The 24,412-nt window shown below is 34.3% G+C and overlaps 1 protein-coding gene across 1 annotated transcript in view; it reads left to right on the forward strand.

Annotated features, from left to right (window-relative positions):
* The first annotated feature begins 354 nt into the window (after positions 1–354).
* Positions 355–24,412, forward strand: part of LOC143233677 (glutamate receptor ionotropic, delta-2-like) — a 63,593-nt gene continuing 39,535 nt past the window's right edge. Inside the window, exons 1-4 of the mRNA XM_076470163.1 lie at positions 355–750; positions 10,047–10,196; positions 21,116–21,382; positions 22,338–22,537. Coding sequence (XP_076326278.1) covers positions 645–750; positions 10,047–10,196; positions 21,116–21,382; positions 22,338–22,537 — 723 coding nt within the window. The 5' untranslated portion in view covers positions 355–644. The remainder of the gene's footprint in view (positions 751–10,046; positions 10,197–21,115; positions 21,383–22,337; positions 22,538–24,412) is intronic.

Genomic DNA, 24,412 nt, shown 5'->3' on the forward strand with positions numbered 1-24,412 from the left:
ATATTTTAAAGTGCAGTTTCTTTGAATTTTGTTCTAGTTTCTAATTAACGCCGATTTTTAGAAGTGTAATTATTGCATATATTTGGTTCAGGATATGTGCAGAAATGTCTAGTTTAGTAATAATAATAACCACGAGATGGCAGGTAACTTGATAATTTGAGAAATGATGTTTTTGAATTTTCATGTCTCTTCTTGCGCAAGCAAGCTACCTTATACAGTTCATTTATATGTTGCGCATTAAGATACTGTGTATTTAAGGTATAATTGTTGTTCGAAATATGAAAAAATTGATCGTAAGAAATAATGTGTCTAAAAACTAGAACGAGGTTGTCGATGTTGACGTCATTTAAATATATATTGTGAAAAGTCAAACCTTCTTTTTCACTTATTGATATTAAGCGCTTTTATAAGTTCTTTATAACTTAAGGGTGAAATAGATTATAGGAAAGCTACGCATGCGTCAACGTACTCGATGGACTGTCATTAAAAGAAAGAGTTGTCAAAGTGCGTTATTAACAACAGGAAATTTATAGAGATCGAAACTTAAGATACAACACAGCGCTTAAAGTGTAACATGTAAAGTTCTGGTGATGGACAGGTGTTTCAAGTGCAAACGTGCTACAAAATAAAAGCGATTGTAAACCATGTATTGTACACGTAGAGGGATAAGAAATTTTGTTCTTATGTTTATTTACGTTATTGTCTGGAAACATTTTGTGCAGTTAGCTTCGGCACAGAAATTCACTATTGGTGAGTTTGTTCTTCGTTTGTTTTAATGTTGAACTTACTTTCCTGTGTATTGTTTGTTAGGTTTGCTCAGTTAATTAACCCTTTTATTTCGGGTTGTGTAAAATCCATCAAGTTTATAAGTACGACGGTATCCATGAATGTAATCACATCATGATTTTTGATAATGTATCAGTATGTTTACAAACTTTTGAAGGGTATTAGTAAATTGAAGATTTTCGTAAAAAAATCAGGTTTTTAAATTAAATAGTAAGAATTTGATTTAATATTTCAAAATGTTGACCAGGCAACACGCAGAATAATTTTCATTTTAAGATTAAAAATACTTCTAAGAAAGAGGAAATGTTCAAATTTCACATATGAAATTTTTATAACGTTCAGATAATTATTTAATTTGGTTTTAAAGAAAAACTTTTTATTTTATCTGGTATTTTCATTATCAAATCGGAATTTTTGTATATGCTCGATATATTTGACCGATCTTGTAACCACAATTTAGGAAATAAATACAAATTATGCGTTTTTTCTTTTTAGAATGACAAATTATAACTCTAAAACACAAATATTTAATTTAAATAGCATAACATTACACATTTATATGTATTTATTCTTTTTATTATAATGAACTTCAGCCATTGATAAAAGTTATAGTGACAAGTGCACGTTCGCTCATGTCACCGTATACAATAATATAGAACTAACTTTTAGTCCTTAGAAAGTGACCAGTTTTGGTTTTGTTTTAGTGTACTAGTATTTTATAAAGTACGATTTTATACAGCGGTATGTATGCTGACTCATATTGCTAGAAATCGTTTTCAATATCCTTGGTGGTGAGATCATAGATAGCCCATTGTGTAGCTTTTTGCTTAATGGCAAAGAACAAGAAGAGTTATAATGCATTATACATATTTAAGTTATTACTATTTACAAATAATATTTTAAACGTATAACAGTATATAAAAAAGTAAAGGAAATAATTACCTCTCCTAGTTATGACCTTTGTGCTCGGTTGCTGCTTGTCATAACTTGCTAAGCCTTAAATTTAGTATGTGGAGGATGTGAAACAAAATACTTTTTTTTAGGTTTTATATGTACATTTGAATAACTAAAAATGATAAATTACTATGTCGATACTATAGAAATTCTTTATAATTTTTTTTAGTTTAATAACTAAAATGTATATAGATAAAAAAAATTCAAACAGACAAAAAGTCTCAACTTCTAAGCACGAATATTTATTTCCAAAGAAAAAAAAACGCAGTTATATTTGAAATTGGCTGGAAAAGCTACTTGTGGGACATTTTGAGCTTTTGATTGGTTATTCATATGAAGTATATAGAATTAAGTGTACATAAGGAACTGTTTTCCAAAAGATGATGGAGGTGAGAGAGGAGAAAGTGTTTGATTCATTACGTTAGTTATATGTCATCATAAAAGAAAGCTAGAATGTTTTTATTTTATATTCTGTCTTTTGCATATCAGTAACGTAAGATTCTAACTCATACAAAACTATGGACTTTGTATTTTGACATCAAAAACATCCGACTTTAACAAGTGCTGCATTCAACACATCACAAACACATAAACATCGATGTTTGGGCGTGTTTTTGAAGTATTCACTTTTGAATTAAACTGACTAATCTATAATACGAAAACTTAAATTGTAATCTACAGTTTGGTACCAAACTTAATGACATAAATTTATAAAGTAGTAGTTGAATAAAATTTTGAATGCAAAATAAAAAAAAGCAATGACATGGCCTTTGACCCGTGACACATCGTGTTAGATTTAATAAAATAATTTGTCACAAATATATTGTGGACACTTTGTTTTTCGTGGTTATTATTTTGGTACAAAATATTTTGTGTTTAATTTTCACTTTAAGTAATGAATATTGCGTGTTTAAGTTTTACTTAAAGTAACGAATACTGTGCTTTGTGGAAATATTTTGTGTAATGTGCTTTTAATTTAAGTAATAAATATTGCATGTTTATTTTTTACTTTAATTGTCGAAAACTGTGTTTTATTTTTACTTTAAGTAATGAATGTTGTGTGTTTAATTTTTACTTTAAGTAATGAATATTGTGTGTTTAATTTTACTTTAAGTAATGAATATTGTGTGTTTAATTTTTACTTTTTACAACGGATATTGTGTATTTAATTTTTACTTTAAGTAATGAATATTGTGTGTTTAATTTTTACTTTAAGTAATGAATATTGTGTGTTTAATTTTTACTTTAAGTAATGAATATTGTATATTTAATTTTTACTTTAAGTAATGAATATTGTGTATTTATTTTTTTACTTCTTACAATGGATATTGTGTGTTCAATTTTTACAATAGATATTGTGTATTTAAATTTTACTTTAAGTTATGAATATTGTGTGTTTAATTTTTATTTTAAGTTTGAATTTCGTACAATGGTACACGAAGGCAGCTCCAGATGTCCTTACTTTAGTAGTGAAATATTAAAAGGAAGGCAGTTAAGTAACAAAATCTATTGCCAAATCTTAATCTACTCTTTAACCAGCAAATAGTGGAATTGACTGTGGCATTATAACGCCCCCACGGCTAAAAGGAAGAGCAAGTTTGGTCGAACGGGGATTCTAACCTTTGACCAGCAGATTGCGAGTTGAGTGCCATAACCACCAGGCCATGGAACTTGTGTGGTACTTTTATTAGCCAAGGTCCACTGTTTCACCCTATATTGCAATGAGTCAAACAATGATAAAAGTTGAGGCATGTGACAGGAGATGACAGTACGGCTTATAGTGAAGTTAGTAAAGCATTGGATAGAAAAATTCGTTAATTAAACAAATTAAATTCTGTGAAACGAATGTATACCTCATCAGGCTTAGGACCATCTGTGAAACGAATGTATACCTCATGAAGCTTAGAACCATCTATTGTTCGTGTTTCACTTCATTAAATCTAATACCTGGAATCCATACAACTACGTAAATTCTGACAGTTATATAATTTTTTAAAACTGTTAATGTTTAGAATAGAAGAAAACGAAACTAGTAACGGTATATTTTCTCTACTTTAAGTACATTTTCTTTCCGAAAAGGGGGCAGAAAGTCGCCTTGAGGGATCACCTGCTTTCACCACTCGCATCATTATAGAGGGCCCGACATGGCCAGGTGGATAAGGCACTCGACTTCTAATCCGAGGGTCGCGGGTTCGAATTTTCGTCACACCAAACGTGCTCGCCCTTTTAATCGTGGGGGTGTTGTAATGTTACTATCAATCCCACTATTCGTTGGTAAAACAGTAGCCCACGAGTTGGCGGTGGGTGGTGATGACAAACTGCCTGACCTCTAGTCTTACGCTGCTAAATTAGGGAGAGCAAGCGCAGATAGCCCTCGTGTAGCTTTGCGCGAAATTCAAAACAAACCAAATCACTATAGAGTAATGGTTGTCTGTCAATTATTCAATAGACATTAAAATTACGTTACATAAGGGAACGTTTAATGTTGCATTTTGAACTGTAGATGCCATGAAACACCAAACAAATTACGCAATCTGTAGACTTCAACAATGTATAACATATGAACTTCAAAAACATTAAATTTTGTTTTTATTTACTCTTTAAACATTACATTTCATAGGAACCTACGGAAATATAACCAGTATTATTTGTACGTGCAGTGCTATTTGATTAATTATACGCATACACACACAGGACTATTTTATTATTTACACGTGCAATTCTCTTTGATTATTAATACATGCAGCGTCCTTTCTATTTACACGCGGGTTCGAATCCCCGTCGCACCAAACATGCTCGCCTTTTCAGCCGTAAGGGCGTTATAAATGACGGTCAATTCCACTATTCGTTGGTAAAAGAGTAGCCCAAGAGTTGGCGGTGGGTGGTGATGAATAGGTGCCTTTCCTCTAGTCTTACACTGCTAAATTAGGGCCGGCTAGCGCAGATAGCCATCAAGTAGCTTTACGCGAAATTCAAAAACAAACAAACAAACTGTTTCCACGTACATAACTATTTCATTATCATTCGTACATACATAGCTATTTCATTATTACTTATACTTGCTGTACTACTTTTATTTATACGTAAAGCGCTCTTTGGTTTCTTAGACCTGAACAATTATTTTATTATTTTTTATTTGTTTTTCGATTATCATGTGTGAAGATCTATCACGACGTACTATTTTTCGGTGAACATTGTGACCGGTATTATCTATGTTTTACCCGTTTTTGCTTATTTAGTCGAAACTTTTTACAGTATTAAGATTATTGGCTGCTTTTTTTTATCATACATCATGAAGAGCACGCTATTCTTTTAAAGATTTTTGAAGTTAAATATTCGATTTAAATTCAGCTATAGACCTTCTACAAATGACGCCGTAAAGTCTCAGGTGCTGCTTGAAATATATTAACCGTTATATTCTTTTGTTTTGGCCTTCTTGGAATTCTTTGAAACCTTTTTGTCGGGTTTCTGGCAAAGCATTTTATTGTTTCCGAACATGTTCCATTGTGGGAGAAAGATCTATTTTCGGATACATAGATAAAAAATGATCGTTACTTCCCAGGAACGTGTCAAGCGTTTAACATGTAGGTGAACAAACGTCGTTACATTTACTGTCTGTAACAGGTACCGGCAATACTAAATTGCCAGTGGAGGTACTCGAGCATCTCCAACTACGATACTGGAGCAGTTACAAATTCAACTATTCTTCCCAGTGGGTGCTGCTGCAGTTTGTTTGTTTTTTATCACGTCAAACCAAATTGTCAATTGTCTGTTAACCCACGTGGTATGACGACTATGGCAATGAATCAGTTGAAATCTTGACTTTTCATTGGTTATACATTTAATTACAGTTGGTATCGTAAAAATCTATTAGCAAATTATAAATTAGAGGATGGCAGAGATAGGCGTGGAAAGTGGTTTCTGAATTTTCATTGATTGCTCTTTAGCCTCACATGACTGAATAATATAAAATATAGCTTCAGAATATAGATGAGGAAATTACAAAGAATACTTTTTGTAAATTTCTAGGGATGGACAAAAAAACAAATTTGAAGGGGAGTCTGCTCAAGAAGAAATATCCAAATTATTCCGCTAGGGGAATTTGAAATTGTTTCAAAATATTTCTTTATAAAATGAAGAACTTTAAAATTATATAATTTTACAATTTTATTTATTATCTATTATGTAACTCACTAAAACGTCGTGACGTGCAGTTTGGACCTGCTCGCATGCCAAAGTTAATCACGCACGCACTTACCTGACGTGTAATCAGTCACATAGACACATTCACATTCTCATCCAGAACATGGAAGTCAACAATTTCCCATATTTTATTATAGTACCGATGTTTACTGTGAGATTTGCTTATTAGATGAAGTAAGAACTCATAACTACCGCATCAAACATTTATAATTCTGTTAAGCTGTTATTTTCAACATGGCTTGGCATGGCCAAGCGCGTAAGGCGTGCGATTCGTAATCCGAATGTCGCGCCAAACATGCTCGCCCTCCCAGCCGTGGGGGCGTTATAATGTGACGGTCAATCCCACTATTCGTTGGTAAAAGAGTAGCCCAAGAGTTGGCGGTGGGTGGTGATAACTAGCTGCCTTCCCTCTAGTCTTACACTGCTAAATTAGGGACGGCTAGCGCACATAGCACTCGAGTAGCTTTGTGCGAAATTCCAAAACAAACAAACAAAATTTTCAACATATGTCATACTACAAACCAACACTGGTACCGCCAGTAATGACGCCCAGCAACCAGTATCGAATATATGAGCTAGAAAATGTTTTTAACTGGATTTGTAGCTATTAAAAACCAGATTTATGTTTTACATCTCACAATTTGTGTTATTCTTAGCTTCAACTTATAGCTACTAATAAAATCAAATTTATATTTCATAGCTCACAAGCTGTTTTCTTAACTTGTAGCTATTAAAAACCAGATTTGTGTTCCATATCTCACAAGTTTTATTCTTTTGAATTTGAGCTTGAGGAAATAGCTTGATGTTTTATAGCTCACAAGTTATGTTGTTCCTTAAGGAATCCATTACAACTATTCGAAATGAAACGAGTTTTTCTGCTAATAATGCAGTATTTGAAAGTTGTTAGAATAGATTTGATTATTTTATGCCTGTATCACCAAAACATGTAGAACTGTAGACAAAACCTAGTTGTCTGATTGTTTTAAAACTTCTAATCTTAACAAAGTTTGGAAAGCATTTTGTTTTTGCTGACAGTTAAGTTATAAATTCACTCAAAAGTAAACATTGGAAAACAGAATTCCTTCACAAAAGAGCCCAAAGAGGTCGTGTCTCTTTTTTTTTTTTTAGAGCAAAGCCACATTGGGCTATTTGCTGTGTCCAGGCGGGGAATCAATCCCCAAATTTTGGTGTTATTAACCCATAAACGTAGCACTGTCCCACCCGAGGACATAAATCGTAGTAGTTGTTTGATCTCTACTTGATAATAACCAAATAGAAGTTTTAGAATACTAAAACTTTATATTTTGCCCTTGAGTAACTAGTAGGGCAACTCTCTTTGGAGCACCATGTGTTGCTATTCAGAAACTTAATACTGCAGAATTATTAATGGTGGAAGATAACTCTGGTTAAAGCAATTGAGATAGATGGCGTCTGTGTTTGTGTTACATTCACTTATACGACTCCAATACTTTTTAAACTAAGAAAGAAATGTGCAATTTAATAATGACCCCTAGGCCATCATATTGCAATTTTCCGGGACGGAAAAATGTAAACATATATATTTAATTAAACTTGTACATCTATTATTATAACTTCATGTTGTGTTTTCTCTCGAGCTTTCCAACCCATCAAGAAATAAACATGACTAGAACGTTAGTTACACCTGATGTTAATGGAGCAGTCAGTAATAAAATACATTTACCTAGTTTATTATTAAACACAAAGCTACACAATGGACTATATGTTATTATCGGTATCGAACCCCGAATTATAGCAATATAAACCCTCTATATTATCACTGAGTTGTCAGAAAAGAGGAGTAGACAGTTCGTTTGCATGTTTTTGCGCAAAGCTACACGAGGGCTATCTGCGGTAGCCATTCTTAATTTTGTAGTATAAAACTAGACGGAAGGCAGCTGGTCATCACTCACCGCCAACTTTTGGGCTACTCTTTTGCTAAAGAATAGTGAGGTTGACCGTCACTTATAACGTCCCCACGGCTGAAAGGGCGAATATGTTTGGTGCGACGGGGATTCGAACCCGGGACCCTGAGATTATTTGTCGAAACTTGGGCTACAGTAAACTGTAGTGCTGGAGAAGAACAAATGGAAAATTACACTTTTATAATCAATCGTTCTAATTCACAGAAAGGATGTTTTTATTTACCAGGTGGAAATAAGTTCACAGTTGAAATTTGTTCACTTTGTAGAATATTATACTTAAGAATTGTACATTCGGGCTAGCTTGATGACTTTGATGTATTTTGTATATATAATCTTAGAGACTAGTGTTTTAAAAGAGAGAAACACACATTTTTCTGTCTTTATGTTTCCTTCTGTAATGTTTTTCTTAATTTTATTCTGAAGTTTATTTTATAAAAAAAAGAATTTCCGATAAATTACATTTACAGATGACTCCTCTCCTGCAGTGGCACAGCGGCACATTTGCGGACTTACAATGCTAGAAACCGGGTCTACACACTCATGTTGGGCAGAGCACAGGCGCAGATAACCTATTGTGTAGCTTTGTGCTTATCTTCAACGAAACAAACGAAAACCTCAAGTTCCTGTGTGCGATAAAATATAACCTTCAAGTATAGCATTTTAATTGTGTTTCAAATAGTTTTCTACGACTCACCAGATGTCAAATAAATTAATTTTTCATTTTTAAATTTGGTTTAGCGTTTACGAGTTCACAACATTAACTTTTCAATGATCTTAGGCTTGCTACAGCTAAACAAATGGATATCTCTGAATAAATCTGTATTGATATACTAGAGACAAGAGAGTTGTGGTTAACAGCAGTCACTGCCAAATGTGAATCCAAGGTTTCATTGTTCGGTAGGGTTCGGAGGGGGTTGCGCAGTGTCAGTGACGGACACATCACACTATTCAATCAGAGAACAGCATATTTGAGTTGGCTGGTTAGTGTATTTTTCGTAGTTTGTCAGTTCAAAACTAGAGATGGACGGCCATACGGAGCTAGCTCTTTGTATAGCTTGGTTAGTGTATTTTTCGTAGTTTGTCAGTTCAAAACTAGAGATGGACGGCTATACGGAGCTAGCTCTTTGTATAGCTTGGTTAGTGTATTTTTCGTAGTTTGTCAGTTCAAAACTAGAGATGGACGGCTATACGGAGCTAGCTCTTTGTATAGCTTGGTTAGTGTATTTTTTGTATAGCGTAGTTTGTCAGTTCAAAACTAGAGATGGACGGCTATACGGAGCTAGCTCTTTGTATAGCTTGGTTAGTGTATTTTTCGTAGTTTGTCAGTTCAAAACTAGAGATGGACGGCTATACGGAGCTAGCTCTTTGTATAGCTTGGTTAGTGTATTTTTCGTAGTTTGTCAGTTCAAAACTAGAGATGGACGGCTATACGGAGCTAGAGATGGACGGCTATACGGAGCTAGAGATGGACGGCTATACGGAGCTAGCTCTTTGTATAGCTTTGTGCGAAATTTATAAAACAAATAAACGCACCACCATTACATGTTGTGTTTGTACTTCACTAGTGGTTTTAATTTTCCATGCTTGTTTCTAGAAGGTTCCTGATTTCTAATTCCATCAAACACATCAATCTTGACAAAGATATAATTACTAAAAGCCTAAGCCTAATCACACAAAAAGTTACGAGTTTCTATTTCTGCTTTCCTAAAGTGCTTCTTTCAATGGCGACCGGTTTTCTTGCTGTTGCATTTATTAGTGGAAGGTCTTTCTGTTTCTCTCAGTGGCGACCGGTTTGTTTGTTGATAGATTAATTAATCGTTGTTCTTGTTTCTTGTAGTGGCAACTGTTTAAACGTTCATACAATTAGAAACGATAGCTGCTTTTCTGTTTATTTCAGTAACGACTGGGTTCTTGCAAACAGTTGTTGCACCATGAATATTTTTGTTGATTAAAGAAGCGTCGTTTTAGGAAATGGATTGTTTTAAAAAACATTTTTTTTAGGAAATCGACTTTCATTATTTAGTTGTTGTGTATTGGTTTTATTGATAAACTTGACACGTTTATATCATAAACTACTGACTTAGCTATTAACTCCTTAGTTTTTAGAAGATATAACTACAATCATATAATTGATATATTTTAATCTTATTTTCATGAAAGGTGTTTTCACCGAACACTGCCCAGACGATTCCAAGGAAGTAAGTGATTTAAAAGTAGAAGTTGAATCATGGAGACAAGGAGCTAGGCCCTTTGGTGCTTTGACGACCTCTTCAGTGAGATGTGACAGTAATATTGAGGATATCTTTAAGGGTGACAACAAACAGTTCTTGTTTTATATATATACATTTTAGTTAGAATGTACTATATGCATTTTGATGTATAAAATTATGTATGCACATACAATCTTGGCAAAAATGTTTGCATATTGTTCTATATTGATGTTATTGTCCACATACGTGAAGTAGGTACTAAGTAACTGACGAAGTACTAACAGAGAAAGTAGCTTTTGATTGGACAAACATCTACGAGTTATTACTCTGATCTGCATAAGTTGTTTTTATTAGTTGTTTGTCAACATATATGCACCCGTTTAGAACAAAAGGGTGTGCTTTTGGTGTAATCTTTTTCGAAATAGATTAACGTTTTGTTCGGACAGTTTCTCTGAATTTGGTGCAGAGTCATTCCTCGTAGCAGGACGTCAAATTATTCCACTGTTCAGCAATAAAAAATGTTATGAAGCAGACGGAAATTGCCAGAATAGTAAGGTATGGACAAATTATTGTACTCATAATCCTAAAATCTAAATATATAACGTCACTGGACTACAGAAAAATTGTCCCAGGAAAGTTTGCTGAAAATCTATTGCTCGAGATGATTTTGTTTTGATCAAGCTATCATACCAAGGTTGAAATATGTTCCACAGCACGTTAGGACTGCTACAACATTTAAACAGAGTATCCAGAAGAAAGGTAAATAGGAGACTAAACAAAGTTATTTTCCAAGAAAGGCTATTTGTCAATCAATATTGACTGGAATTTGCCGTCATCATCGTGTTACTTGGGCAAGATAACATGCCAGTTTACAGTTAGGACACTGATAACATATAATCCTTTCAAATGAGCCTTATTTCTGCTTTGTTAAAGCTAATGGCAGGATTCGTTTTCGTCATTTCCCTGGAGAACAGATAGGGAAATACTGAGTTTATCATAGGTAGCACACAGGTGGTGGTGCAGTACATGTTTGGGCAGCTATTTATCATTATGAAAAGCTACTCTTTATATCCTCCAGGGTAACGTCAAGAACGCTTCCTACAGGCATCACATGGAGATGATATCTAGGCCACACGCTGGAGCAATGTTTGGTAATAACTTTGTGGTTCAGGATGACAATGTCTCTGCCCATGCTGCATGTATTGTACAGAATCATCTTAACCAGGAGGACGTTAAACGATTGCCATTAACCAACAAAGGGTCGAACATGTAATCCCATTAAGAATCGTTAGGTAGAACTAAGCTAGAAAAGTGCTAACCACGACCCTAAATAGGTACTGTAGCTGAATTGCAGCGTGCTCTAGTGACAAGTTGGAATTAAACCATGGTGGATTACATCAATAACATTATCAACAGTATGCCATGTCACCCTATGGAAATTACTAGAGTATGGAGAGGACTGACCAACTATTGAATATTTCATATGAACTGACATAAAGGTACAAATGCTGCTTATAATAATTTGATGTTATATTTTGTCATTATATAAGTTTTGGTAACGTTTTGTTGTGATAGGTGAAATGATGAATTACACATCTATTTACAGGTGTCTGAAAAAATTATTTGTTGTGCTAATAAATCGTTTATGATGTCCATAGAACATGTCCCATTATATCAATTACATATGCAAACACTTTGGCCAAGACTATATACACGTGTGAATGGACGTGTGCGCATGTGTACGGAATGAAGGTGAACATTAACCGAAGACATTAACGATAAAATTCTTGCACTTTAGTTGTTGTTTGTTGTTAATCACAAAGCTACACAAAGGGTTATCTGTACTTTGCCAACCACAGGTACTGAAACCATGTTTCTAATGGTATAAATCTGTAGATATACCGTTGAGCCACTAAGAGACCTAAACTTTTAGACAGTTGGTCTTATTTTTGTTCAATTTAGAGCTATGCCCATTGTGGGGATAGAATCCTAGATTTTAGTATCATTCACAAGAGATTGACTTCTGTCCAAACAGGAGGACTGTTTGTCTTTAACAGGAACTAATGTCTATATGTCAAGAGATCTAGTGTTTTACCATTATTAACTAGCCTTTTGATCTAGCTTTTTTTCTTTTACTACCATGAGCAACCAAACAAGATTCTTAATCAAAGCAAGCAAGGCAATGAAAATTATGTCACATTATATGGTTCTTTGGCTGTTTTTGAATAAACCAAACGTTTAAAGAACATGTGTCTACAAGGCCAATTTAAACCAAACTTTGCTGATATATAAATCTTTGTTTGTTTGAATTTCGAAGGCTACCTGCACTAGCCGTTCCCAATTTAGTAATGTAAGACTAGAGGGAAGGCAGCTAGTCATCACCACTCACCGCCAACTCTTGGACTGCTCTTTTACCAACGATTAGCGGGATTAACCGTCACATTATAACACTTCCACGGCTGAAAGGGCGAGCATGTTTGGTACGACGGGGATTGGAACTCGCAACCCTCGGATTACGAGTCGAGCGCTCTAACCACCTCGCCATGCCGGGCTCTATTTATAAAAATAACACGGGAAAAGTGTATATACAAACTCAAAAGTTTTTGAAATTTCTATGCCTATTCCAATTAATAAACAAATTTTCATTTTATTTTTTATACTGTTCACTATAGGAGGTATCCACTTATAACATCATAATGAGTAAAACTAATTTTTTGTATGCGACAACACACTATAAAGAACCGATAAAAACATTCGGTATAACTACTAGTTTTCCATTTTATAAGGAACTACATACTTTTAGATAAATAAGTGATATTAACAGTAAAGTTTCTAGTATTTTGTGTAATAAAATTTGTAGTTCATTTAGATGTTATCTAGTGCTGAATATCGAACAAATTCATGGACCTACTATATCTGGTACATTAATGGTTTAGAAGAACTGTGTTTTAAAGACCTATGCGTACAGCGTGAACCTCACGAGTAATGTTGTATTGAGCTTGAAATATGATTAAATTCTATTTTTATTAAATGCGTTATGGTTTTAAACATGTGAATGTCGACCTTTAAAAAAAAAGAAAAGCAAATATGACCAGGTTTTATGTCTTTGTTAATCTGGAAGGGTCAGGTGCATGTGTGACCCCATACTCCATTTTTGGCTGTTAGTTTAACCATTTTCAGATAAGATATGGTTTGATTTTCGATTCAAGCTATTCGACGGTTATCTGCGCTAGCCGTCCCTAGTAGTGTTAGACTAGAGGGAAAGCAGTTAGTCATCACTACCCACCGCCAAACCTTGGGCTACTCTTTTACTAATGAGTAGCGGGATTGACTGAAATATATAACGGCCCCACTGCTGAAAGGGCAAGGATGTTCGAACCCACGAATATAGAACAATTTCAGAAGTTTCGTCTAAGTACCTGTTATGAGAAAAACAATACAAATTACCTTTTGTGGGCTTATTCGATTTTTTATGAAACAATAGAAACGAGACCAACATTAGCTATTGATCATTTTGTTTGTTATTAAGCACAAAACTGGTTTATTCTTGTCATGCCTACTGCATGTATCGAAATCTAATATTTAGTGTTATATGTCAGTAGGAAATAATGCTGATCCAGTGGAATTAACAAGATTTTTCAAATTTGGTATAAATAAAAGTAACTAATTTATAACAGTGCTTTAAAGTAAACGTACGAATAAAATCACACTTAGTAACCAATGAAAACATATGAATTTTTAGTGAGTCGTAAGGATATGTTTGTGTTGATTTAATTAACTTGGGTGAAAATACATGAACTTTTTAGTGCGTCGTAAAGACATCTTTGTGTTGATTTGGTTAATTTGGATTAAAATATCTGAATTTGTTTGGTGCGTCGTAAGGATACATTTCTGTTGACTTAGTTAACTCGGGTGAAGACGTAAATTTTTAGCATTGCGTCTTAAGGATATGCTTGAGTTGACTTGGTTAATTTTGTTGAAAATATCTGAACTCTTTACTGCATCTTAAAGATACGTTTGTGTTTACATGGTTAACTTGGATGAAAATATATTAACTTTTTAGTACGTTATAAGGATATGTTTGTGTTGATTTGGTTAACTTGAGTGAAAACATCTGAAATATGTGGTGCGTCTTAAGGATACGTTTGTGACAAAATGAAGTAAACATACATTTTACGAATAATTCGAAAATATTTGATTTGACATTCATATTATTAGCAAAGAGCAATAGCATAATTATTATAGTGAAAATAATTTTAAATTAAACATACGAACAATGTTTGGTTGTGTTTTAAAAAATATTAATATAGTATTGAAAACCCAACCCAGCCACCTTCTAGTGACGTCAACATTCAACTTGTAAATTAGATTACAGATATGTTCCAAGTAAAAAATATGGAGTTTTTCATCCATTTTCTATCAGGAAATATTCCGCTGTAGGTTAAAGAATTGTGGTTTATTTTCTCAAGCAGTATTCGACCGTAAAATAGGCTACGCGCTTATACATGGTTTTTAAATTAACAAATGTAGCGGAAATCATTTTATTTCATTTTGAAATGCTACAAACTCGCCGGACTGACGTTCTCGTTGTTACCATGACATGGTTTAACAGTGTCTTGTTCGCATATTGGTTTTCGTAAGTTCTGACTCTATCGATGTTGAATAACTTTTATTCCAAGGAAAGGTAATTAAATTTTTCCATTGCAAAACTATACATCAAAATATTTATTAAAAATACTAAATAAAATTGTATTTTGTGGCAGATGGCGTCCATCTTTCTATTAAGTTTCTAGAAAATTAATTAATCATAACTAAATCGAACACCATATTAAAAACGAGTCTTGCTTTTCTAACCACGTGACATATATCTATGCTCTGTTTTATACGATACGCTATAATCCCTTTTGTAACGTTAATGACTTCGAAAAGACCAAACTTAATTTGACCAAAAGTTTAATTTTGAAAAGGCTGAAGTCATGGGTCCCAAATGGCATAGCGGTATGTCTGTGGATTCACACTGCTAAAAACTGGGTTTCAATACCCATTGTGTTTGTTTGTTTTTGTTTTTTGAATCTCTCGCAAGCTACAAGACGGCTATCTGTGCTACCCGTCCCTAATTAAATAGTGTAAGACTAGGCGAAAGGCAGCTAATCATCACCACCCACCGCCAACTCTTGGGCTACTCTTTTACCAACGAATAGTGGGATTGATTTGACATTATAATGCCACCACGTATGAAAGGTCGAGGATATTAATTGTTCCATTTCACAGTATTGCACACTATACACTTATAAATACACTACTTTTCAGATTGGTATTGTCCTAAACAGGTTCAAAGAGCATGACAGTGACATAGACCATATTTCTTTGCCAGTACAATAATAGGACGTCAACCCAACTAAAAACCTAGGAGCATCACTAGTGCATTCGCCACCCTAAAAACATATTGCTGAACCATTGGGGAGAAAGGGGGAGGGAAGCGGATTTTGTTTGTTTTTGAATTTTGCGCAAACCAGCACGAGGGCTATCTGTGCTAGCCGTTCCTAATTTTGCAGTGTAAGACTAGAGGGAAGGCAGCTAGTCATCACCACCCACTGCCAACTCTTGGACTACTTTTTTAACAAAGAATAGTAGGATTGATTCGACATTATAACATCCCCACGGCTGAAAGGGCGAGCATGTTTGGTGTGACGGGGATTTGAACCCATAACTCTCGGATTACGAGCCGAGCGTCTTAACCACCTGGCCATGCCGGGTCTCGATACCCATTGTGCGCAGAGCACATATAGCTCAGTGTGGAGCCTTGTGCTTAATTCCAAACAAACAAACTAATGCCATGCTATAACCTAAATCAAATAAAATAGTTGATAAAGACCTGAAGTTGAAAACATCATTAAATAAAACTTGAAGTTAAACAACGTGTAGAAGACGTTTGTTTATTTACTTTATAATTTCATGTGTTGTATCAGGTTAGAAGATGTATAGTAATGTAAGTATTTCTACTATGGATTTTATGTTTTCAAATTTTTAACTCTATGATAAGAATATTCCTAAGTGACGTAATTAAACCAGTTATCAACGTTTACAACTTGGTTGTGAAGTTCAGATAACCCTTATTATGCCAACAAGGGCCCTAGTAGTTATCGTGCCAAACTTTAAATTTGAGGGTCCGTGGTTCGCATCCCTTGGTCACAAGATCATTGTTTGTTTGTTTTTTGAATGTCGCACAAAGCTACTCGAGGGTTATCTGCGCTAGCCGTCCTTAATTTAGCAGTGTAAGACTAGAGGGAAGGCAGCTAGTCATCACCACCCACCGCCAACTCTTGGGCTACTCTTTTATCAACGAATATTGGGATTGATCGTCCCATTATAACGCCCCCCACGGCTAAAAGGACGAGCATGTTTGGTGCGACCGGGATTCGAACTCGCGATCCTCGGATTACGAGTCGAACACCTCAACACACTTGGCAATACCGGGCCTTCGCAAGATCATTTCTTGTGCGTTGGAGCCGAGAATGTATTATAAGGATAACGGTAGTCCCATAATTCATAGTTCGATCCCTGTAAATGATAAAATTCAGTTAGCTCATTATGCAGCTTTATGTTAGAAACAAGTGTCGCTACTTTAGAGAGATAATAAAAAGTGACTATAGGTTTGCCATCTGCATTATAGAGACGGATGTTACGGAAGCTAAAGTACAAGAAGAACGTGTTGACCTCCTTAGGTCATATTCGGGTTGACAACAAGGAAGTTCTACATAAAATTACAATAGAATTGTAATTACAAAATGGAAAAAAATAAAACTTATTTTAATATCACAGAAAATTATAGTTAAAAAGTAATTAGAACCTTTCTTTATCATATATGTTTCAGCGGTAATTTGAACCTGTGTTTATCGTGTATGTGTCCGAGGTAATTTGGAGCTATTTTTAACATATATGTTTCCAAAAATTCAGAGAATACTTTTAGTTTTTACCTTAATAACTTGCTTTTAAAAAACCGAGATACACTAAAATATCTCATAGCAAATGTAACTTTAGAATACAAGGTTTTCTTGCTATATTATTCTACATGTTCGTAGAAGTTATGTGGAGAAAATAAACCAGTAATTGCCGAAAAAGAAACAAAAAACAAGTTATTAAATATGGATATTTCTTAACAGGTAAAGATGCTTAACTACAGTATATAGCTCGGAATTCTTCAACTGAAGAAATTGTAAACATTTAAACATTTTTTGTTGTGCTAAAAAATGTTGTCTGTGGAGCTTTACACCAAGCAGTTAATTGTTAGTGATGTTCTTAATAGGAGCACCACCTCGTATAATACAAAGGTCAGTGACCAGGTTAAATATCCCCGAGGTTCATTAGCATAGCCATTCTTAATTTAGAACTGCTAACAACCAATTAGCAGGACTCACCACTTAAACAACCACTTTCAACCAAATAACGAGACTAACTGTCGAGTTTATATTGCTCACACAGCTGAACATAGCGTTTTCGGTGGCATACTTCTTCGCCACTGTTACGTCAGTATGCAGGCATTAACGGTCATGCCTTCCTATTTCTCCCTGTTTTTCCTGGTAATGTTTAATATTTCTATGCTGACATTCACTGTTATTAAGCATTTTGTGAGTCAGTCAGCCACCTTTATTTTTTGTGTTACTTATTCTATTAATGATGTTTCGTCTCGTGCTGTGTTGTACCATTACTTGTTCATTCTCGTTAGCTCGTGCTTCTCGCAGAATTACTTTTATGAACCACATTTCGACTGCTTCAACCTTTCTGTCGACTTACTTTGTTAGTATTCACGTTTCGCATCTGTATTTAAGTATTATCTCGATGTAACATTGTAAAGACACTACAGTTCACAGCCCAGAACGCTAGCTACCAGACAACACACAGTTAGTACAGACAACTTATATCAGACACGTGTATTTATATAGTTTTATAATGTTTTATAGAATTACAGGATCGTGAGCCTTAACCTACTTTGCATTTTAGATGCAAAAACAACAACAACATCTAAAACCATAATTTGTGAAACCTATTTCATAAATAAGAAAATACGATAAAAATAATTACAACTAAAGTTAATTATTATGTGAAACGATTTATTGAGTTTAGTGTAAAGTTGTTTCACAAGAATAATTCACGGCCTACAATTAGACTTTACAGAAAGTGCGTTTTGTAAGATTGCTCCGATAAAACTTTTGGAAATTTGGTCAATAAGTTTAAAGCTATTTCCAGGACAAGACTGAAATATCGAGTCACGACGTAAAACCTTTAGAAGGATGAACTTTGTCATACAAGTACTATAGAATGGCAGATCAATATTCGGTTCTTCGTGACGAAACTTTATTAAATTTGAGCTGTTGTAATCAATACAAAAAGTTTGGTGTAAATGCTTCGCATGTTCACATTCGAGAACGTTGAAAACTTTAGTTTCGTATATTCACTTGCGAGAAATACAAAGACCTAATTATAGAAACATTTAATAAATTACACTGGGTAATCAGGTGCTACACTTGTACTGCACTGTGTACTACTGTAAAGTGAAATATTAACCTGTGTTACATTCACGCTACGTTGTGTAAATATCTCATAGAAAATGTAACTTTAGAATACAAGGTTTTCTTGCTATATTATTCTATATGTTCGTAGAAGTTATGTGGAGAAAATAAACCAGTAATTACCAAAAATCAAAGAAACAAAAAACAAGTTATTAAATATGGATATTTCTTAACAGGTAAAGATGCTTAACTACAGTATATAGCTCGGAATTCTTCAACTGAAGAAATTGTAAACATTTAAACATTTTTTGTTGTGCTAAAAAATGTTGTCTCTGGAGCTTTACACCAAGCAGTTAATTGTTAGTGATGTCCTTAATAGGAGCATCACCTCGTATAATACAAAGGTTAGTGACCAGGTTAAAGATCCCCGAGGTTCATTAGCATAGTTATTCTTAATTTAGAACTGCTAACAACCAATTAGCAGGACTCACCACTTAAACAACTACTTTTAACCAAATAACGAGACTAACTGTCGAGTTTATATTGCTCACACAGCTGAACATAGCGTTTTTGGTAATAGTATTACTATTGTAATGCTAAACATTGAACTATGTTATTCTTAAACTACACTGTGTAACACTGTACTTTGAAATATTAACTTGCGTTACACTTACACCACACTGTATATTACCGCAATGTTAAATAATAAACAGTGTCACTCTTTATGTAGTATTGTAATATTAAATATTGAACAGTGTTACCCCTACACTACACTGTATATGTACTATTGTAATGTTAAGTATTGAACATTGTTGCCCCTACACTACACTGTGTATGTTCAATTGTAATATTAAATATTGAATAGTGTAGGGGTAACACTATTGCATTAAATATTGAACAGTGTTATCCCTATACTACACTGTATACTAAATGACTCTACCAGTATTGTAGGGGTATGACATCACACCAACCACCAAGTTTTGTGATTCGTCTTTTTTTACCATAAGATTTGATAACTTAAGTTAAAATGTTGGAAGGTACTAATATTGTTTGATGCAAGCGAGTATTAAATACCCGGAGATGCGTCAAATGAAGGCGGAGCTCCTGTGTTCGTACGCTGTTTTTATTGGCTACAGCTACCAATTTATTTTGTTGTTGTTGTTGTGAAATACTTTTTCTGAGCATCTTGTGTGAAATCTTGGGAACAAAAAGTGTAAAGAATAAACTTCTAACACTTGTTATTTTCTGATGAAACTTAGACCGTGACATTTTGTAGAATAAAATATATGAAGACATAAAAAGATAATTTTTCAGGCGTTTTCAGAAAACAACCTAGTTTTAAACAATCCGGTTTAACCTATCGAATAACATGATGGGTTTTAAACAATCGAGTTTGACCTACCATGTATCATGACGGTTTTTAATCAATTCAGTTTGATCTACTGTATATCATGACGGTTTTTAAACAATACAGTTTAACTTGTCGTATAGCATGCCGGTTTTTAAGCAATCCAATTTGACCTATCGTATAGCATGACGATTTTTAAACAATCCAGTTTGACGTATCGCGCCCCCCGCGAATACAGCGGTATGTCTACGGATTAACATCGCTAAAATCAGGAGGTCGATTACCCTCGGTGGGCTGAGCAGATAGCCCGATGTGGTTTTGGTATAAGAAAACACACACTTGACCTATCGTATTGCACGACGGGTCTTAAACTGTCCATTTTAAACTATTGTATAGCAAGACTAGTTTTAAAAAATCTAGTTTAATTTATTGTATACATGACGAGATTTGAAGAATCCAGTTTAACGTATTGTATAGTTTGAGAGGTTTTAAACGATCCAGTTTAACCTATGTTATATTCCATAGTTCTAAACAACAGATTATTCAATGTGCTAGTCACGCCAGGTTATCAAGGAACATGTCTGATTTATATTATATTTTTATAAACATATCTATAAAATGTAAGTGAAGAATAGACGAAAGGAATAAAAGATGGACCACTAGTCCTTGCACGGTTGTCCACTTCATCAGATATTTTCTTACTTTAACATCCTGTCCCGGCCTGATCAAGTGGTTAGGGAACTCGACTTGCAACCTGAGGGTCGTGGATTCGAATCCTCGTCGCACCAAACATGCTCACACTTCCACTCTTGGAGGTGTTATGAAGTGATGGTCAATTCCACTATTCGTTGGTAAAAAAGTAGCTCAAAAGTTGACAGTGGGTGGTGTTGATTAGCTAGCTCTCTTCCCTCTAGTTTATTACTGCTAAGCCAGAGACGGCTAGCGAAGATAACCCTCGTGCAACTTTGCGCGAAATTCTAAACAAAAAGTAAAAATAACTTTTATATCCACAATTATCGATCTTATGACTAGCTATCGGTCAATTTGATTTATAGGTGTCGCTCATGTTACTATTCAAATTCTTGTCGCTTGTGCTATTTATCAAATTCATGTTATGTGCATTCTGTCAGTTACAACTGACACATTTCTTTGTTTTCCCAGGCATGTGTTCCTTACTTCAGAAAAACCCTACTATGCTGGTGTTGATGGCACACTTACCTACCCTGAAATTTTCCCAATTTATAGCAGCCGAACTAAAACATTTTCCGCTCAGTGTGTGTTTAGGATCCAGCGCCATCTGTCAACTACAAACCGCATTTCCCAGCGCCTCTCACCAAGACGTTGTGCGTTTTACCAGTGATATTGCCGTGTCGATTTGCAAGGAATGTTCGTGGGTAAACGCGATAATTCTTGTCGACACCTTGCATGGTAAGTTTTAAACCCTTCATTTCTATTACGTTTACATAAACAGAAAATTTAGTAAATTTTAGATATTTACCTTGCTCATTCTTCAAAGTCATAAAAATTTGTTTTTTTAAAGCAGTTTTTACAAAATACGTCTGTTCTCTTCGTGGTTCTTTCTGTGTGTGATCTTTGCCAACAAACAGAAGCTGTTTTCTCATGGCTGATGTCCTTAATAATCAATATTGGTTAAAAATTTAGAGTGTCTCTGACTTTTATGTTCAAAAGAACAACAATCAACCAATCATCTTTCAGCTTATTGATTTACCAAGGGATAATAAATAGCAAACAACCAATTATATTTCAGTTTAAGCACTCATGTAACAAGGAATAGCGAGTAACGATCAACCAATTATCTTACAACTTATTCTGTATTTCATATGAAGTTCTGCCTTTGCCAAATGTTCATGGAGCAGCAATTGTGTCAAGAAAAATTACTCCAAATTAAAACATTAAATTAGCTTAATAAGGACTATGGACAGTTGTTTCTATTTCTTTTACCTAATATTTTGTGGCCACCATCCTGGTTGGTGTATTCCATGCTTCGTTTTCACCACAAATCACTGTTACACTTGTCACATATTAAAATTCAACACTTTGATTTTACCTTTAGTGTAAAACTCTGCAACAATAAGTGCCGGTGTTATCGCACTTTAATTATTTTAATACGTCACTGTACTCGTTTAAGCTAAAACAATAGTAGAAGTTACGAAACATAGATACTTCGTGCATGAGTCACACAAAAGAAATCACAAAATAGTTATAATAAATACATGTGTACGCAATAAATATTTTTGTATTTCGTTATAAATTTGATTCTCACATTTGTAATTGATACATTCGTATTTAAATGTGTTCGCTACCTGCTTTACGATATCTTATTGTCTCTATTAAATACAATTGTTATTTTTTTATTTTTTAGAAGCACTTAAGATTGCACGTCGAACTGTGACTGTGAATAACCTCCAAAAGAATGTCCGTATTTTTGTGAAAAATCTTTCTACTGACCAACTGTTAGTTGAACGTTTCCTCCACCAGGCGTCCAATATTTTGATACGAAAGAAAAAAACGGTTTTCATCGTCATGTGTGACGAACCAGTCACGAATGTTATTTTGAACAAAGTAAGTGCAAATCATTTGTTTGAGTATGTGTGTGTGTGTTTTCATATTATAACAAAACCACATCGGGCTATCTGCTGAGTCCGCCGACAGTTGTTTGATAAACTGTCTAAAGATGTCTCTGACACCAAGCCTCAACTTTAGGATACTATATTTATTTATTTTTCGTTTCCTAAAGGAACTCAATAAAATATATTCGAGATATTAATTTATTTATTGCTCTAAATGACAGTCTATATTTTGCGAGTTAATGAAAGATATGAAAAGCAATGAAGAAATAACAGTATAATTGCTTTTAAAAATACTGTTTCAAAACTCTTACTTATTGACTTATACATCAGCTTTACATCGTTTTAAAAGAGTATTTATTGATTATGTGAAATATCCGATTAGGGTTCCGTTAAATCTGTTGTATTCTATTTCCTCGACGTTACCACAGTTAGTCTGTATTCCACAATCTCGACAATTTACCTGTTTCATTTGCTGTTCAGGAAAGAGTTACATAGTGGGCTATCTGTGCTGTGTCCACCACTGGTATTGAAAACGTGTTTTTAGCGTTGTAAGCCTTTAGACTCTCCGCTGAGCCACGGTTGGAGTATCTCGACCAAAATATTAAGATTTAATCACTAAATAATTTCACTCTATGGTGCACAGTTATATGATAAAATATTTAATGACTATCAGCAGCCATTAGCTTTGGGGTTTATTAATCAACGCGTTAGTTAACATATTTACGGTAGCAAAACTAAACAAAACAAAATAGTATTTTTTTCACAACTTGGTAATTATTTATCAGTATCAAACTATCAACGTATTTTATTGAAAATATTGAATATTTTCCTCAGAGGTTCACTTGGAATTAAAACCGTCATGGCGAAGTATTTGGCATTTTAATAAGTCATTCTAAAATAATTGTTTATAAATAATTTTACTATACTTTTCACGCTTCAGTCAACCTTCCAATTGAAACATGACGTAACTGTCTTGAAAGTACTTTTAGCGCGTAACCTTTGCATTCTATCCACCGGAGTGAATCCAATTCCGGACTTTAGCATTATAACTCCGAGGGTCCTGCTTAGAAGAACAGGCCCGGCATGGCCAAGTGGTTAGGGCGCTCGACTCGTAATCTCTGGTTCGAATCCGCGTCATATCAAACAAGCTCGCCCTTTTAGCTGGGGGGTGATATAAAGTTATGGTCAATCCCAATATTCATTTGTAAAAGAGTAGTTCAAGAGCTGACGGTGGGTGGCCGTGACAAGCTGCCTTCCTTTTTGTCTTATACTGCTAAATTAGGAACGACTAGCGCAGATATAGTCCTCGTGCAGCTTTACACGAAATTTTCAAAAAACAAACAAGCTTAGAAAAAAACGAAAGATGATTACCCTGTAGCCATAAACAGAGTTATTGTTGTTTAAATTCAAATACAATGATGCGTCTTATTATTCATATATGTATGGTAACTGTCCTGACAAGATTTTAATACTGAACGTAGATAAGAGAGACTGAAATTTGTATAGAATAACACGGTCAATACTATTATCATTGGCTATAGCATGAAAACCAGTCATCGAATAACTTTTTTAGAATTTTCTCAGTGATTAGTGTCACTTAACAATCAAAATATTATTTGATATTCTGTTTTAACCTGACAAATTATTTTGTTACTAGCTCGGGTGCCGTACCATAGACGGAAGTTATGTAAAATGATAGTTGATTAAAGAACTCGACTCGTAATCCGAGGATCGCGGGTTCGAATCCCCCATCACACCAAACATATTTGCCCTTTCAAAATTCAAAAAACAAAACAAACATTTATATATAATAAAAACACAAGAAAACGCCCATAAAAATGGCAAAACAGAAAATGTGAAACCATGA

The sequence above is a fragment of the Tachypleus tridentatus genome, chromosome 12 (assembly GCF_004210375.1).
Source record: "Tachypleus tridentatus isolate NWPU-2018 chromosome 12, ASM421037v1, whole genome shotgun sequence".
NCBI lineage: Eukaryota > Metazoa > Arthropoda > Merostomata > Xiphosura > Limulidae > Tachypleus > Tachypleus tridentatus.